The sequence below is a fragment of the Microcaecilia unicolor genome, chromosome 3 (assembly GCF_901765095.1).
Source record: "Microcaecilia unicolor chromosome 3, aMicUni1.1, whole genome shotgun sequence".
In the NCBI taxonomy this organism is placed as follows: Eukaryota; Metazoa; Chordata; class Amphibia; order Gymnophiona; family Siphonopidae; genus Microcaecilia; species Microcaecilia unicolor.
Genome location: NC_044033.1, coordinates 24,595,324 through 24,614,553, shown reverse-complemented (window position 1 = coordinate 24,614,553; position 19,230 = coordinate 24,595,324). Strand labels below are relative to the sequence as shown.

The 19,230-nt window shown below is 44.3% G+C and overlaps 1 protein-coding gene across 2 annotated transcripts in view; it reads left to right on the top strand.

The window, feature by feature from the left end:
• The first annotated feature begins 258 nt into the window (after window positions 1-258).
• The window catches only part of HAAO (3-hydroxyanthranilate 3,4-dioxygenase), a 77,795-nt gene continuing 58,823 nt past the window's right edge, over window positions 259-19,230 (top strand). The window contains exons 1-2 of one of the 2 annotated variants that reach the window (XM_030195791.1): window positions 259-530; window positions 14,944-15,022. In XM_030195791.1, coding sequence (XP_030051651.1) covers window positions 451-530; window positions 14,944-15,022 — 159 coding nt within the window. In that variant the 5' untranslated portion in view covers window positions 259-450. The remainder of the gene's footprint in view (window positions 531-14,943; window positions 15,023-19,230) is intronic. The other variant, XM_030195790.1, reaches the window with a different exon arrangement.

Here is a 19,230-nt window from a genome sequence, read left to right as displayed (position 1 = left end):
ATAAACTGGGTTTACACTTTTCAACAGAACTGTGAAATGGTTTTTGATACTTTCATTGTAACTCCATGGCTCTGTGATTAGCCACTTAAATCGAATGAGAGTGGGGTGAAAAACAGAAGTAAGCAGAGTTCCTGTTTCAGTGAGTAATATTGTTAAGTCAGGAGGGGCCAGAGATCAATGACGCCTTGTTCTGGAAGGCCCATGTTTTTTTTTTCAGAAATATTTTTTTTCCCAGCATGTAAAGTCTGGGTCATTAGTTTGTTTTTGGCTTGGTAGTTTTTCTGTCCTGTCATTGTGTAACCTGAGAACCAGCCACAGAATGAGAGAGAAAGACAGAGATTGATCTCTAGCCCCTCCTGACTTAACAATATTACCCACTGGAACAAGAACTTTGCTTACTTCTGTTTTCCACCCCACTCACATTCGATTCAAGTGGCAAATCACAGAGCCATGGAGCTGCTTGTTAGCGTAAGAAAATGGGTAGAAGACAACAAACCCTGCTTTTTGCCACCAGTGTGCAATAAACTTATGTAAGTATTGCTCAAATTTAGTTCACTTTGCTGCAAACCTTTTTTGTTCTGTTTTTTTTTTAAATCCTGAGCTGATGCTGAAAATTAAACTCTATGTGGCTTACAAAAACAGGAAATGATTCTGCTACATGAAATCACTTTGACAGGTAATCTGTCACAAAGGATTGTCTTTATTTTGGGTGGATTGGTGTTGTACATGTGTCTTGAAATTGATACCAAAGATGAGCAGGAAGCGCCGACTGCGATACCCTGGCCTGCTGCTCATTTATCTGCCTTGATTTGATGATTATGTGTCTATGCTATTTCGAGATCCCTGCGTGTCCTGCAGTGCTACTTTCTCAAAGCATCAAATGATATTTTTAGTTCGTAATCCAGAGTACTGAAAAGTGAAAATCAACAAGAAGGGTTTCTGTCATATGGGGGAACTCGCCTCTTTTACTCCCTGTTGTGTATAGAATTTTCTTTTCGGAACACCTCAAAGATATGACCTCAAATAAATCTATGGAAAGTACGGCTGAGTGGTAGAAGAAAGGAAAGGCAAACTTTGATGATCAAGTTGCAGTTAGATGAACAGAATATATAAAAGGTTCCTGTTTTAAGTGTATTTTTCTTGGCCCTCAGCTATTACTACTACTACTACTACTATTTAGCATTTCTATAGCGCTACAAAGTGTACACAGCGCTGCACAAACATAGAAGAAAGACAGTCCCTGCTCAAAGAGCTATGTAATAAAAGTGAGCCAAGTATAGGACAATCAAGCCATTGTGACATCACTGATGAGGTTGGCTCTTATTGGTGGACTGAGGCATTATGACATCACAATATTAGCTCTGGTTACAAGAGACTACTACTACTACTATTTAGCATTTCTGTAGCGCTACAAGGCGTACGCAGCGCTGCACAAACATAGAAGAAAGACAGTCCCTGCTCAAAGAGCTTACAATCTAATAGACAAAAAATAAATAAAGTAAGCAAATCAAATCAATTAATGTGTACAGGAAGGAGGAGAGGAGGGTAGGTGGAGGCGAGTGGTTACGAGTCAAAAGCAATGTTAAAGAGGTGGGCTAACATTTCAAAGGATTCAGTACATGCTTTTAAATTTTGTAGAGGACCAGACTTTTATTTTTGGTTTCTCATTCTTGTCATGTTTGCACTGCTGAGCAAATCTTTACTTTTTCTGTTCCCTTCGCTCTTCTCCTCCCCGTTTCCTCCCATCCCTTCCATTCTTTCTCTGCTTCTGCCAGAAAAGGTAGGATAGTGTCAACTAACCAGAGCTTCAAAGCTCTTGGCTGAATTTCAAATGAAGGAACTGAGGTCATCAACCATGTAATTAAAAAGAGAGAAGGCCTTCTTCTAATACCAGGGTGGCAAGGGCATCCTCCCCTTCAATCTATTTATTTACTAGCCGTTAAGCCCGTTAAAATGGGCGAGATTTCCAGCTACCCTCCTCGGCGCCGTTCCCTCCCCCCTCCGTGCCAGGCCCCCTGCACTGACCTGACAGCGCCTCTCACCTCCACACGGAGGTGAGAGGCGCTGTCAGGTCAGTGCAGGGGGCCCGATACGGGGGAGGGGGGAGCAGCGACAGGGATGGGGGGAGGGTGGAGGTTGGTGCGCGCGATGTTCGTTTGCAAGCGGCAGCAGCAGCGTCCGACAGTCCGACTCCGTTTCCCTCTCTGTTCCGCCCTCTGATGTCATCATGTCTTGACGCGAGGGCGGGACAGAGAGGGAAGTCTCTACTGCGCATTTGCAGGTGAGTCGGTCACTTGCCATTTATATGTTTGATTTATTTATTACATTTGTACCCCACATTTTCCCAACTATTTGCAGGCTCAATGTGGCTTGCATAGCGCCGTGGGCCCGAAAGCCTCCTCCGGTCAATAAACAAATATAGAGCAATGTATTACAAATGAAATAGATATGTACAGACACAATAGGAAACATAGAGAGGGAAGTAATGTAAAGTTCACTAAGTTCAAAACAAGCCTGGGTTTACTTGAGTCCTTGGATTCAGGTGATTAAGTTGGGTCCTTAGGATATGCCTTTTCGAACAGGTAAGTCTTTAGTGATTTCCGGAAGTTGAGGTGGTCGCACGTAGTTTTCACGGCCTTTGGGAGTGCATTCCAGAGTTGTGTACTTATATAAGAGAAGCTGGATCCATAAACTGATTTTTATTTGAGTCCTTTGCAGCTAGGGTGGCGGAGATTTAAATAAGAGCTTGATGATCTATAAAATTGCATGGCCAAATTTCTGACTACAACCAATCGTTTCTGTAGTGCCTACTAGATGTAGTAAAACTTGGTGCAAATGCCGACCTCTAAATTAGATGCGGACCGGGTGTGTTCTTTGACCATATGCATAGATTTTAGAAACACCCAGTACCCGACCATTCCACGCCCTCTTTCAGTGATGCGACTTAGAATTTAAGCGCATCACGTTATAGAATACGCCAATGGCGTAGCTAGGTGGGCACACGGGGGCCTGGCCCCGCCCCCAAATTTGCTCTGGGCCCCAGTTTGGCTGGCATGGGTCGCCAACCCTCGCCAGCTGAAGAATTCAACCAGTGCCGGTCTGCGCCGCCGCATTGCCTGCCCTGCTCTCTCTTCCCCTCACGTCCGGCACACTCCTTTTAGTGAAACTCCACTAAAAGGAGCGTGCCGGATGTGAGGGGAACAGAAAGCAGGGCAGGCAATGCGGCGGCGGCGCCAGAGACCAGTGCTGGACAAAGTCTTCAGCTGGCAGGAGTTGGGGACTCTCGCCAGCCAAGGTACTTGCAGCGGCGGTGCTTTAGCTGCTGGGGGTTGGGGAACCCCACCAGCCAAGATGTGCAGTGGCGGCAGAGGGGGGTGACGGCAGGGGTGTAGCCAGATAGCCAATTTTGGGTGGGCCTGAGCCCAAGGTGGGTGGGTATGGAATTCCCCCCCCCCCCAGTACCCCTCCAGTTTGCTCTTCTCTCCACCCCTCCCTGCCCACAAACCCCAAATATGAGATACTTGAGCTGGTGGGGTCCCTAAACTCTGCCAGCTGAAGATTTCCTCCTACTACTCGAGCAGCCAGCACTCTTCCAAATGGCAGCCGGCAGCACTTGCCTCAAACTGATGCTGCTGTAGGCAGGCCATGCATGCTCAGTGCTTTTGCATGTGTGAAAACTGAGCATGTGCAGAAGGGCTGGTCTTAGCGTCAGCTCAAGGCAAGTGCTGCTGGCTGACATTTGGAAGAGCGCTGGCTGCCCAAGGACAGAAAATCTTCAGCTGGCAAGGTTTGGGAATACCCACCAGCCATAGCAAGAGTGTCACAATTTTGGGTGGACCCTGGCCCACCCAGGCCCACCTGTGGCTACGCCACTGGGTGACGGTGGCGGGGCGGTGACCAAAATGTGCCCCCCCCCCACCTTGGACTCTGGCCCCCTCCCACCTTGAGGTCTGATTACGCCCCTGGAATACGCTTACACAGTTGTGCATGTAAATTCTAATTAGTGTCCATACTTGCTTGTTAAGTGGAAATTATCAGTGCTGACTGGCTTGTTAACTAATTAAGTTGTGTGTGCAAATACAAAATGTGACTGGATTTGCCTGTGCAACTTAAGTTGAGCTATGTAGAATCACGGGGTAAAGGCAGGTATTTTCTCTCTCCTAGTGGACTCACAGTCTAAGTTTTCGCACCTGGGGTAATGGAGCTTTAAAGGGTACTTTTACTAAGTTGCAGTAAAAGAGGGCCTGCGCTAGCGTCAGTACGTGCTTTTGACGAGCACTGAGGCCCCCTTTTACAGCAGCCGGTAAAAGGCTGTCTTTTTCTGAGGACAAAAAATGGCCGCGCAGTAAGTGTAATTAAACTCTGGAATTCGTTGCCAGAGAATGTGGTAAAGGCGGTTAGCTTAGCAGAGTTTAAAAAAGGTTTGGACGGCTTCCTAAAGGAAATGTCCATAGACCGTTATTAAATGGACTTGGGGAAAAATCCACTATTTCTGGGATAAGCAGTATAAAATGTTTTGTACATTTTTGGGATCTTGCTGGGTATCTGTGACCTGGATTGGCCACTGTTGGAAACAGGATGCTGGGCTCGATGGACCTTTGGTCTTTCCCAGTATGGCAATACTTATGTAATAATTGAGATCCATTTCTTACTAGTTAATAGCTTATTCGCTAATTAGTTTGAGCATCTTCGAGATCGCTGTGCAAATTTTGAATATATAGAATTCAGGAGTTCTCGCCTAAAGGCTATAGGCTCAGTGCTAGAGCAGATTTTCTTTCTGAACATTGGCTTGCTTTGTCTGCTGGGATACAGTTGGAAGTTCTGGCCAGGGTTGCCAGGTGGAAAATTTCTTTCCAGCCCAAAGGAGCCCAAAATCCAGCCCAAAACCCGCCCAAACTCAAACCTCGCCCCTGACACCCCCGCCCCCGCGTCATCACCCCGCCCCCGCCGTCATCAACCCCGCCCCCGCCGTCATCGGCCCCGCCTCCCCCGTCATCGGCCCCGCCTCCCCCGTCACTAACCCCGCCTCCCCCGTCACTAACCCCGCCTCCCCCGTCACTAACCCCGCCTCCCATGTCACTAACCCCGCCCAGAAACGTCATTAACCCCGCCCACCGCGGCCGAAAAAGCCTGCGAAAAAACCGCCCCGAAGCCAAAAAGGAGCCCAAAAAACCGCAACCCGCCGCGGGCAAAAATTTCCCGCGGCGGGTCGCGGAAAACCGCCCAATTGGGCGGTAAAACCGCCCACCTGGCAACACTGGTTCTGGCTCTTGTGTTTAAGTCCAAGCTTTTCTCTGCCCTTTCTTATCTTGCTGATTGTCTCATTCCTTACATACCTCTGGGTTTACCCTTCCCTCCCCTTCACAGATTCATCTAACTACCAAGTCACTTAACCCTCCATTGCCCCAGGTACAGATAAGTGCTTGTATGTGCTATGTGAACCACTTTGAATGTAGTTGCAGAGTGTGGTAGCCATGTTAGTCCACTCTTAAGGTTATCAATAGAAATCAAACAAAATAAAACATGGAAAAGAAAATAAGATGATACCTTTTTTTATTGGACATAACTTAATACATTTCTTGATTAGCTTTCGAAGGTTGCCCTTCTTCGTCAGATCGGAAATAAGCAAATGTGCTAGCTGACAGTGTATATAAGTGAAAACATTCAAGCATTACTATGACAGTAAAATAGATACCATTGGAGATTCTACATGGAATGTTGCTACTATTGGAGATTCTACATGGAATGTTGCTACTCTTGGAGATTCTACATGGAATGTTGCTATTCCACTAGCAACATTCCATGTAGAAGCCTGCGCGGCCACATTGGTGATCTACAAGGGCCGACTTCTACATGGAATGTTGCTAGTGGAATAGCAACATTCCATGTAGAATCTATAGAAATCAAACAAAATAAAACATGGAAAAGAAAATAAGATGATACCTTTTTTATTGGACATAACTTAATACATTTCTTGATTAGCTTTCGAAGGTTGCCCTTCTTCGTCAGATCAGAAATAAGCAAATGTGCTAGCTGACAGTGTATATAAGCGAAAACATTCAAGCATTACTATGACAGTCTGACAGGGTGGGAGGATGGGGGTGGGTCGGAGGTATGCATGGGGACATCAAAGCATATCATTGATATTCTAACAGGGTGGGTGTGGACAGGTGAGGGGAGGGTGATCAACAGAGACATACAGCTTTATGGTTTATAATGGGCTAGGAACCCCAGATCCTTGTTAAGTCCTTTCTGTTGGGTGTTAAAATATTCAATCATTCTGACTTCAAAGGTCTTACGTTCTTGTATGGTTTTAAAGTTACCTTTCAGTATTCTCACTGTGAAGTCACTGGTACAGTGTCCTGGTCCTGTAAAATGCTGACCAACAGGGGTGGGAGCCCTACTGGCACCAGTATTGTTCATGTGATGTCTATGTAAATTGAATCTTGTCTTAAGCATCTGGCCTGTTTCTCCAATATAGCATCCTTTGTTACATTTTTTACACTGAATGATATATACCACATTGGAAGATGAGCAAGTGAAAGATCCCTTTATGTTGAATATCTTTCCTGTGTGGATGACTTTGGGGTCCTGTGAAATCTTTTGGCATAGTTTGCAACTGGATAAATTAGTTGCAAAAACCTCAGAAAGGCGGTATATCAAGTCCCAGTTCCCTTTCCCTATATGTGCAGGACGTCAGACTCACAGAAACAGAAGCCTGCGCGGCCACATTGGTGATCTGCAAGGGCCGACTTCTACATGGAATGTTGCTAGTGAAGGAGTAGCCTAGTGGTTAATGCAGTGGACTTTAATTGTGGGGAAGTGGGTTCCATTGCCATTACAGCTCCCCGTGACTCTGGGCAAGTCCCTTAACCCTCTGTTGCCCCAGGTACAAATAAGTACTTCTATATTCTATGTGAACCACTTTGAATGTAGTTGGAAAAAATTACAGAAAGGCAATACATCAATTCCCTTTCAGTTACCTGCCTCCCAAAGTTTGAAATAACTTTCTTTCCCCGACTTTTAAATGAGCCCTAAAGACCCGTTTGTTTTATTTATCCTTCCCCTCTTCTTCATGATATTCACCTCTTTTTAAAAATAGTGGTTTTAATACTTTGTTTATTTTATTTTTTTATTGCATTTGTACCCTGCGCTTTCCCACTCATGGCAGGCTCAATGCGGCTTACATGGGGCAATGGAGGGTTAAGTGACTTGCCCAGAGTCACACCAATGTGGCCGCGCAGGCTTCTGCTTCTGTGAGTCTGACGTCCTGCACATACGTGCAGGACGTCAGACTCACAGAAACAGAAGCCTGCGCAGCCTTCTACATGGAATGTTGCTAGTGGAATAGCAACATTCCATGTAGAATGTCCAATAGTAGCAACATTCCATGTAGAATGTCCAATAGTAGCAACATTCCATGTAGAATCTCCAATAGTATCTATTTTATTTTTGCTACATTTGTACCCTGCGCTTTCCCACTCATGGCAGGCTCAATGCGGCTTACATGGGGCAATGGAGGGTTAAGTGACTTGCCCAGAGCCACAAGGAGCTGCCTGTGCCTGAAGTGGGAATCGAATGCAGTTCCTCAGTTCCCCAGGACCAAAGTCCACCACCCTAACCACTAGGCCTAGGCCACTCCTCCACTGTGTATTGTATTTTATATATTGTTATTTTATCTGCTTTCTGTTGGAGATTTCCCCTGGATTCTATATAGCACGCCAAGAGTTCCACGCCGAAATCCAAGCAGATTCTATATCAATGCGTGTAACTTAATTGGCTTAACAAGCCGATTAGCGCAGTTAACAGCAGTTAAGAAACAATAATGAGCACTAATTGCCACTAATTGAGCCTACAAATAGGTGGGAAAATGTGGGATACAAATGTAACAAATAAATAAATAAAAATTAGAATTTTCACGCACAAATCCCTAAGCGTATTCTGTTACGCACTGCACCTAAATTCTAACGCACGATAGCAAAAGTGGGTGTGGTTATAGGCAGGGAAATGGACGTTTCGTGGGCGTTCCAAACTTAACGCACATTGTTATAGAATATGACCTAGTACACGTAAATCTACATGCTGGGATTTATGCCACGTTTTGTTGGTGTAAATGTATGCCTGTAGTTCTAGGCGCTGTGAATTCCACCTAGGCATAGCCTATATACCACGCCTAAATTTAAGCACCACTTTCAGAATACGCCTAGGCGGAAATGTTTACCACATGGATTCTTAGGCGCCCTATGTAGAATCCACCCTTTATGCCTTGTGCAGCGCCATGACTATATTGGGGCGTTATTCCCAGATGGTGTATGCTGTCAAAGATTCTGATGATCCCCGTTGGAAAACTAATTAACGTTTTTGCAAAAATTCAGTGATGTACTTTGACTGTGGAAGATTTATTTGTCTACAAAGTTAAGACATTTGGAAGTGTTTGGGACATTATAATAATTATATACAGAGGTAGTCCCCACACTAGATCTGTAAGGTCTCTTTAACAAGACAGAATTAAATTCCGAACAATACTAAAAACCAACCTGTTCAAAAAGGCATATCACATCAATCCATCCTAATTACCAAATAACAAAATCCTTATCATAAATGAACAAAACTGAACTGTCTATTCCTGACTGTGTCATGGCACAACGACTAACTTTGAGCACGTTTTACTAAGCGGCGGTAAACCCAACTCGGGTTTACTGCTCGCTAAATAGGAAGCACCACCGGGCTACCACAGCAACCCGGTGGTACTTTCCATCCCTAGCACGCCACCATATCTGGCACTACAAAAATATATTTATTTTTGTAGCACCGTAGTGTACCTGGCAGTAATCGGGCAGTGCTGAGCGCTGCCCGGTTAGCGCAGGAGCCTTTGCCGCCATCTCAATGGGTGACGGTAAGGACTCCCCCAGAAAAAGCCACGCGGCAACTGCTTGACTTGCCGCATGGCCATTTTCTGCAGGAAAGAGTGACTTCCCTTTTACCCGCTGCGGTAAAAGGGTGCCGCGGCACCTGTGAAAAACACGCACCGACGCCAGCGCAGGCCCCCTTTTGCCGCAGATTGGTAAAAGGGGCCCTCTATGCGCAAATGTTTACGCCGACCTTTGACATGGCATTAGTTAAGCGCACGCAGGCTGACTTACGTTCTATTCTCTAACGCAATTCCACACGCAATTACTGTTATAGAATCGGCACTTAGCATCCATTATTTTGCACCAAGTTTTTGGTGCACTTTCTTGACTCTACCCCCTGTTTCTATTTATTTCCGACATTTATGAGACACTTACCCTAAAGAAAGGCCCTAGGTCAGTGGTTCCTCTAAAATATTTCCTCATACACCGAGGAACCCTCAATTTATGTAAACATATATATGTTCTTACAACAGACTCTACAGTCAGAACCACTGAAGAGAGTTTGAGGAACCTTAGGGTTCCGCAAAATCCAGTTTGGGAATCACTACCCTAGGCCAGTGGATCCCAAACCTTTTTGGTTCACGGCACCCTTAGTGTCCAAGTAATTTTTTGCGTCGCCCCCCACAGGCCACACGGCACCCCCTAAGCCACACAGGTCTTGTCGCCCCCCCCCCCCCCAAGTTACACAGGTCTCTCCCCTCCCCCCAGCAGCATGGAGTCCTACCTTTGCTGGCTTCAGGACCGGTGCCAGCAGCTGTGTGTGAGGGGAGAAAGATGCCATTACAAGTAAACACAGGAGGGGGGAGCTTAGCTACCAGACCACAAGCGGGTGTGAGAGAGGGATATACCTCCTTCCCCTCCCACACTAACTATAGTAAGGAGGAAGTGACCGGCTGCTCAGCAGGTCTCTTCCTCCTCCTGCACTGACTTAGACCCAATTGTTTTTATGTGAACCGCATGGTTCACATAAACAGTGGGGTCTAAGCCGGCACAGGAGGAGGAAGTGACCTGCCGTGCATCATTCACTTCCCTCCTCTTCTTCTGGAAGGCTGAACAGTTGGCCTGCACAATTCAGAAAAATTTACAACCGGCTCTTGTGAGCTGGCTTCAGCACATCCATTGTGCATCTCCATCCGCGGCACCCCTGTGAGTTCATCGCGGCGCACCAGGGCCATGCTGAGTCAAATAAATACAGATCAAAAAGAGAGGAAAAGACAGCATACACAAAAGGTATACAGACAAAAAAAGCACAACTGGACCTTCAAGACTTAGACAACAGGGGTCCTTTATTAATGAGTGGCCCGACACGGGCCGTGTTTCAGCGCCAACAACGCCTGCCTCAGGGGTCGATATACAGTTTTGAGATGTGTAAATGACGATGAAATTCAAATCCTTAGAGGAAAGTACAATTTTAGAGTATTACATCGGCTATCAAAAAAGACGATGCTGTAGGAATTCTCCTGTGTGAACGTCGTCGTCCATGCAAAAAAATAGATCTGTCTCTTATAGCTGCAGTAATAAATGATGACTTTTTTTTTGTTACATTTGTACCCTGTGCTTTCCCACTCATGGCAGGCTCAATGCAGCTTACATATTATATACAGGTACTTATTTGTACCTGGGGCAATGGAGGGTTAAGTGACTTACCCAGAGTCACAAGGAGCTGCCTGTGCCTGAAGTGGGAATTGAACTCAGTCCCCCAGGACCAGAGTCCACCACCCTAACCACTGGGCCACTCCTCCACTGTTGCTACTATTTGAGATTCTACATGGAATGTTGCTATTCCAACATTCCATTCCATGTAGAAGTTGGCCCTTGCAGATCACCGATGTGGCCATGCAGGCTTCTGCTTCTGTGAGTCTGACGTCATGCATGTACGTACAGGACGTCAGACTCACAGAAACAGAAGCCTGCGCGGCCTTCTACATGGAATGTTGCTAGTGGAATAGCAACATTCCATGTAGAATCTCCAATAGTATCTATTTTATTTTTGTTACATTTGTACCCCACGCTTTCCCACTCATGGCAGGCTCAATGCAGCTTATATGGGGCAATGGAGGGTTAAGTGACTTGCCCAGAGTCACAAGGAGCTGCCTGTGCCTAAAGTGGGAATCGAACTCAGTTCCTCAGTTCCCGAGTCCACCACCCTAACCACTAGGCCACTCACTTTCTCAAGTTTACCTGTCTAATGATTGCTTATAGACTTTCCCTCCAAGAATGTATTCCTTTTTTTCTTTTTAACTCCTGTTAGGTTACTCACCTTGATCACTCCTTGGCAACAGATTCTGTGGTTTAATTATTTAGCTACATGAAAACAAGTACTTCCTATGATTTATTTTCAGTCTGCTGATTGTTAGTTTATGCAGTGGTCATTTTGTTGTGTAATGTTTGAAAAGTTAAACAAATATCATCAATTTAACAATTCCACCCCAGTCCTGATTTTATAAGCTTCTGTCATATCCCCTCTGAGACATCTTTTCTACAAGCTGAAGCTAGTGATTAAGAATTAGGAATGGATCCTCAGGAGCTTAGTCGAGATCGGGTGGCAGAGCCGGTGGTGGGAGGCGGGGCTGGTGGTTGGGAGGCGGAGATAGTGCTGGGCTGACTTATACGGTCTGTGCCAGAGCTGGTGGTTGGGAGGCAGGGCTGGTGGTTGGGAGGCGGGGATAGTGCTGGGCAGACTTATACGGTCTGTGCCAGAGCCGGTGGCGGGAGGCGGGGCTGGTGGTTGGGAGGCGGGGATAGTGCTGTGCAGACTTATACGGTCTGTGCCAGAGCTGGTGGTTGGGAGGCGGGGCTGGTGGTTGGGAGGCGGAGATAGTGCTGGGCTGACTTATACGGTCTGTGCCAGAGCCAGTGGCGGGAGGCGGCTGCTGGTGGTTGGGAGGCGAGGATAGTGCTGAGCAGACTTATACGGTCTGTGCCCTGAAGAGGACAGATACAAATCAAAGTAGGGTATACACAAAAAGTAGCACATATGAGTTATCTTGTTGGGCAGACTGGATGGACCATGCAGGTCTTTTTCTGCCATCATCTACTATGTTACTATGTTACTATGTAATTAATGTTGCATACTTCTGAATAAAGAATTTTAAAAAGAAAGGAAGGAAGAAATATAGCAGAATATTTTCACCAGAATGTGTAAAGCAGTGGCATAGGTAGAGCTGAACCCAGGTGGGTTGGGGCCCACCCACTTTGGGGTAAGGCTCACCCAGCAGTGGTGCCCCCTTGTTGCAGCCAGTTGGGATCCCCAAACCCCACCAGCCGAAGACACCCTGAATTCCTCTCAGTGCAATTTAAGTGACTGAAAAATTACTTCCGAGTTCAAAATGAGATTTCCTCTGGTATGTTACTAGATAACTCATTTATGTTTTATACCAGTCTATCAATTCTTATTGTATTTTATTTTGTTTATTATTTTATTATGCAGTGCTCAGTGTATTAAAGTGCCAAACGTTTGTGTTCCACAGAACCAGCATGTAGCACTACAGATTCATTTACATCATTGCTCTGGACCCTGCCTCCCTTCCATTGTGCTTAGCCTTATTAACCGTTCATCTCTTCAAAATAAAGGCATTGTTGTACTTATCATTTTGCAGGTCCTGGTGTGCTCAATTTCTTTCGGTTCAATACTGGTCGCTGCATCTCAAGAAAGATATAGTGGAATTGGAAAAGGTGCAGCGAAGGGCGACTAAAATGATAGCGGGGATGGGACGACTTCCCTATGAAGAAAGACTAAGGAGGCTAGGGCTATACAGCTTGGAGAAGAGACGGCTGAGGGGAGACATGATAGAGGTATATAAAATAATGAGTGGAGTGGAACAGGTGGATGTGAAGCGTCTGTTCACGCTTTCCAAAAATACTAGGACTAGGGGGCATGCGATGAAACTACAGTGTAGTAAATTTGAAACAAATCGGAGATAATTTTTCTTCACTCAATGCATAATTAAACTCTGGAATTCGTTGCCGGAGAACGTGGTGAAGGCGGTTAACTTGGCAGAGTTTAAAAAGGGGTTAGACGGTTTCCTAAAGGACAAGTCCATAAACCACTACTATATGGACTTGGGAAAAATCCACAATTCCAGGAGTAACATGTATAGAATGTTTGTACGTTTGGGAAGCTCGCCAGGTGCCCTTGGCCTGGATTGGCCGCTGTCGTGGACAGGATGCTGGGCTCGATGGACCCTTGGTCTTTTCCCAGTGTGGCATTACTTATGTACTTATGTAACAGTGCTGCCGGTGCTGTGCGTATATTCGTACAGAACAGCTGACAGTAAAGAACTCACCAGCAGTACATTCTATTACACTGACAGCACGAATACACGCATGATCGTGATGATCCGATTCTGTTTCTGGTTGGTAGATCTACAAGATCTATCATGTATCCTGGGACTACGCCATATATAATTTTGTGGACCAAAGTGCAGAGTTTGAAGATGATCCATTCTTTGATTGGGAGCCAATGCAGTTTTGCTCGGAGGGGTTTGGCACTTTCGAAGCGTGTTTTGCTATATATCAGCCTGGCTGCTGTATTTTGGGCGGTCTGGAGTTTTTTTTATGAGTTGTTCTTTGCATCCCGCATAGATTCCGTTGCAATAATCTGCATGACTTAGGACCATTGATTGAATTAGGTTTTGGAAAGTTTCCCTTGGGGGATTAGTGACATTATAACCGTGAATTCATTGCCAGAAAAAGCACTTTTATTACAGTTATGCAAAAGCCAACAGAAATCCGTTATAAAGTTGGAAATAGGCTGGAATTTTTCAGCCCATCCAAACTATGCTCATAACACATGCTCCTGAGGGAAGTTCTCAGTCGGTGACGGTGTTAAGATCTAACACAATTTCAAGGAAGTGCAATCATTTGCGGTTAGCCTTTCCTTCAGCTAATAATGTACGTTGTAAAGCAGCCTTTTCTCAATCATTTTTCTTCATGGCGTTTCATCACTGGAATGATCTTCCATCATAATTGCGCCTGATGAAGAATAATTTTTTATTTCGTAAAACCTTGAAAACGTACTTGTTTAATAGACTGGGTGGGTTTTAACCCTTATTTTATCATCCTGACTTTAATATTCCCTTATCTGTTGTTTGTCCTGTTTGTCCTAATTAGATTGGAAGCTCTGTTGAGCAGGGACTGTCTCTTCATGTTCAAGTGTACAGTGCTGCTTACGTCTAGTAGCACTATAGAAATGATAAATAGTAGTAGTAATCTTTAGGATTCCGGAATCTTGCTATTCTTTGGGTTCCGGAATGTTGCTACTCTTTAGGATTCCGCACAGAATCTTGCTACTCTTTGGGATTCTGTAATCTTGCTACCCTTTGTCCTTATCCCTTATTTGTCCTGTTTGTCTGTCCTAATTAGATTGTAAGCTCTGTCGAGCAGGGACTGTCTCTTCATGTTCAAGTGTACAGTGCTGCGTATGTCTAGTAGCACTATAGAAATGATAAATAGTAGTAGTAATCTTTAGGATTCCGGAATCTTGCTATTCTTTGGGTTCCGGAATGTTGCTACTCTTTAGGATTCCGCACAGAATCTTGCTACTCTTTGGGATTCTGTAATCTTGCTACCCTTTGTCCTTATCCCTTATTTGTCCTGTTTGTCTGTCCTAATTAGATTGTAAGCTCTGTCCAGCAGGGACTGTCTCTTCATGTTCAAGTGTACAGCGCTGCGTACGTCTAGTAGCGCTATAGAAATGATAAGTAGTAGTAGTAGTAGTAAATTTTAAATATAATTTCTAACATGTTTTCTTATGGGTTCTTTTTGTAATATTCCTGATTGTTTTGATGTTAGTTTCATAATGCTTACAATTTGCCTTGAATCTAAAAGTGAGAATTGGTGAGAGATAAACCTTTGATAACATAATGTAACATATCTCTTTGATTTTCTGTGTCCCAGGCTTTTACACCTATAAACCAGCAGCTTTCTGAAATCGGTATTTACACGTGTACTCAATCTGCATAAGCAAATGCTTGTAAAATCACCTCCTTCTGGTTTCCTTTCGTTACTAACTTCTGCAGTATTATTGCAGGCATTCCTCTCAGCTCAAGGTAATGTTCGTTGGTGGACCAAACCAAAGAAAGGATTACCACATTGAAGAGGGGGAAGAGGTAATACAACCGTCTTTATTCGCATCTTTGTAAATCATGGTGCATACGACTTCTATAACCACCAGCTGGCAATGTATTTTTCAGTATTTTTCAATATTATTTCTACTACTACTACTTATCATTTCTAAAGCGCTACTAGACGTACGCAGCGCTGTACACTTGAACATGAAGAGACAGTCCCTGCTCGACAGAGCTTACAATCTAATCAGGACAGACAAACAGGACAAATAAGGGATAAGGACAAAGGGTAGCAAGATTCCGGAATCCCAAAGAGTAGCAAGATTCCAGAATCCCAAAGAGTAGCAAGATTCTGTGTGGAATCCTAAAGAGTAGCAACATTCCGGAACCCAAAAAATAGCAAGATTCCGGAATCCTAAAGACTACTACTACTACTTATTTCTAAAGCGCTACTAGACGTACGCAGCGCTGTACACTTGAACATGAAGAGACAGTCCCTGCTCAACAGAGCTTACAATCTAATTAGGACAGACAAACAGGACAAATAAGAAATAAAGACAAAGAGAAGCAAGATTCTGGAATCCCAAAGACTACTACTAGTACTTATCATTTCTATAGCGCTACTAGACGTATGCAGCGCTGTACACTTGAACATGAAGAGACAGTCCCTGCTCAACAGAGCTTACAATCTAATTTTGACAGACAAACAGGACAAACAAGAGATAAGGGAATATTAAAGTGAGGATGATAAAATAAGGGTTCTGAACAAGTGAATAAGATACTTGTATCCTTTCCTCTTGTCTAGTATTGGACGTGTGCTGGTCCATTTTTCAGCGCGCCTGCAAAGAAGGCCTTTTTGGGGGGGGGGGGAATGGACGTGCAGCAAAATAAAAATTGGCACGCGTCCATTTTGGGCCTGAGACCTTACCGCCACCCATTGATTTAGCGGTAAGGTCTCACGTGTTAATGGGCAGTAATCGTGAGCATACCGCACACTGCCAATGACTGCCCAGTTAGCGCCACGCGGTAGGAAATAGAAATAATTTTCTGTCGCGCGATTTGGACATGCGTAAAAATTAGAATTAGCACCTGGGGCACGCGGTAGCTGGGCGGTAGGTCTAATTTGACAGGCATTGTACATGCATAGGTGTCTACGTACCTTAGTAAAAGGGTCCCCAAGTGCTCTCAGGGGGTCTTTTACAAAGGCACGGTAGCGTTTTTAGCATTCGCTAAACGCTAGAGATGCCCATAGGAATATATGCTATATTTTAAATCACCTAAATAAGAATCTGTGGGGACTATCCAGCTTATAATCGAACGAGAAAAACGCCCAAGTTCCGACCTAAATCGGGAGATGGGCGTTTTTCTCACAAAAACAAATAAAGCGGTATAATCGAAAGCCGAACTTTGGACGCTTTCAACTGCACTCCGTCGCGGATGCGGACAAAGTGGATGGGGGCGTGTCGGAGGCGTGGTGAAGGCGGAACTGGGGCGTGGTTATCACCCGAACAGAGATGGGCGCCTTTCGCCGATAATGGATGCGTTTGTAGCTAGAATTTAGGGCACTTTTCCTGGACCCTGTTTTTTCACGAATAAGGCCCCAAAAAGTGCCCTAAATGACCAGATGACCCCCAGAGGGAGTCGGGGATGACCTCCCCTGACTCCCCCAGTGGTCACTAACCCCCTCCCACCACAAAAAAATGATGTTTCACAACTTTTTACTTTCACCCTCAAATGTCATACCCTCCTCCCAAGCAGCAGTATGCAGGTCCCTGGAGCAGTTGTTAGGGGGTGCAGTGGACGTCAGGCAGGTGGACCCAGGCCCATCCCCCCCCCCCACCTGTTACAATTGTGCTGCTTAATGCTTAGTCGTCCAACCCCCCCAAACCCACTGTACCCACATGTAGGTGCCCCCCTTCACCCCTTAGGGCTATAGTAATGGTGTAGACTTGTGGGCAGTGGGTTTTGAGGGGGATTTGGGGGGCTCAACACCCAAGGGAAGGGTGCTGTGCACCTGGGAGCTCTTTTACCTTTTTTTTTGTTTTTGTAAAAGTGCCCCCTAGGGTGCCCGGTTGGTGTCCTGGCATGTGAGGGGGACCAGTGCACTACGAATCCTGGCCCCTCCCACGAACACATGCCTTGGATTTATTCGTTTTTGAGCTGGGCGATTTCATTTTCCATTATCGCTGAAAAGCAAAAACGCCCAGCTCACACCTTGGCGAATAAAACATGGGCGTCTATTTTTTTTGGAAAATACGGTTCACTCCGCCCCTTCACGGACCCGTTCTCGGAGATTAACGCCCATGGAGATAGGCGTTTCTGGTCGATTATGCCCCTCTATATATCAAATAGCAAAATCATGTCCCAAACAGTAATATATTCAGCAGGAATTTTCTTCAAACTAATATGTAAATATATAACATAGATTATTTCTCATGGTCTTATAGATGTATTTAGAGGGATTATCAGACTTCAATGCATCTCGCAACCATCTGAACAATAATGTTCTATCGTTCTATCTTAACAGACGAAATGGCGCGGTGCAAATCCTCATAGAATCCCACTTTTTGCTCTAATATTTAATTAATTTTATTAAAAAAAGATTTTCTTAAAAATTCTTATAAATCCTTAGAAATTACGACTTATCTTTAATGGCAGCAGCATAGAGTTATCAGGAACCCCCGCCGACATGGCCAAGTTTCGCGATCCGCTTTATCAAGGAGGAGGGCTCACTGCAAACCAACAATAAAAGTAAGAATCAAACACCTTCAATAAGGGGATTCCTTATAATCTCAAAATTTAAAATAAATAAGGTATCTATTTACCGTTATAGCTTTCATACTGTTCCTGCATCAACAAAATGGCCGTGGCATCTCAGCACACGCCTTCCTTTTAAATAAGCTACAGCTGATCAAAGGGAGAACTCCAGGATTGGATAATCAATCAAAGTAACCAACCAATCAAATTAGATCAGTGACCACCAGTCTATTTCAGAATTCAAACCATCAGGATACAAAGAATTAAGCTGAAAGATCCATCTTTGTTCTTTAAAATTTAATAATTGAACAATGTTACCACCCTCCCATCCCGTACATATGTGGTCAATAATTCTCCATCTAAAATCTGTGAAAGAATGATGAAATTCTAACCAGTGTTGAACCAGAGGTGCCGAAAGCACTTGATTTTTTATACGAGATTTATGTTCATTCAAACGCACCTTAATAGGTCTACTGGATCTCCCTACATATATTTTGTGGCATGGACAGATTATAACATATACCACATTTTTAGACAAACAGTTAGTATTTGATCTAGCATATATAGGTTGAGAATCATCAGAATATCTCCAGACTACACCCTCAATAGTAGTATCGCACCATTGGCATGCTCCACATTTTGAATGACCCAAAACAGCAGGGTTAGTACACTCATAATCCAATCTTCTATATGATAATAGCTCCCCCAGGGTTTTAATCCGTTTGTAAGCCCCAATCGGGTGATATACAAAACATTCATAAATCTGTAGAACCTGCCAATGCTGATGAATACTTTCCAAAATTTTCGAACTTAATGGAGAGTAGGGAAGAACAACAGTAAGTTTATCTTCTGTATCATTGGCGCGATATTGTAACAATAGATCTCTATTGGAGAATTTTGCTCGTAAATAAGCCTTTCTAACCACTGATTTTGGATAACCTCTTTCTAGAAATTTGTTTGTCAATTTCCTAGCTTGATCTTCAAAACTACCCATTTCAGAACATATTCTTCTAATTCTTAAGAATTGACTTATGGGTAAACTAGTTTTAAGATGATAAGGATGAAAACTAGAAAAATGTAATTTTTTGAATACAATTAATTAAATATTAGAGCAAAAAGTGGGATTCTATGAGGATTTGCACCGCGCCATTTCGTCTGTTAAGATAGAACGATAGAACATTATTGTTCAGATGGTTGCGAGATGCATTGAAGTCTGATAATCCCTCTAAATACATCTATAAGACCATGAGAAATAATCTATGTTATATATTTACATATTAGTTTGAAGAAAATTCTTGCTGAATATATTACTGTTTGGGACATGATTTTGCCATAGGAATATATGGGCATCTCTAGCGCTTAGCGCACGCTTATTTTTAGCACACACTAAAAATGCTAGCACGCCTTTGTGAAAGGCCAACCCAGTTATTTCAAACACCTTTTTTTTCTCTTTCTCTCAGTGTCGTAGCGAGAGCGGCTGCCACCCGGGGCGG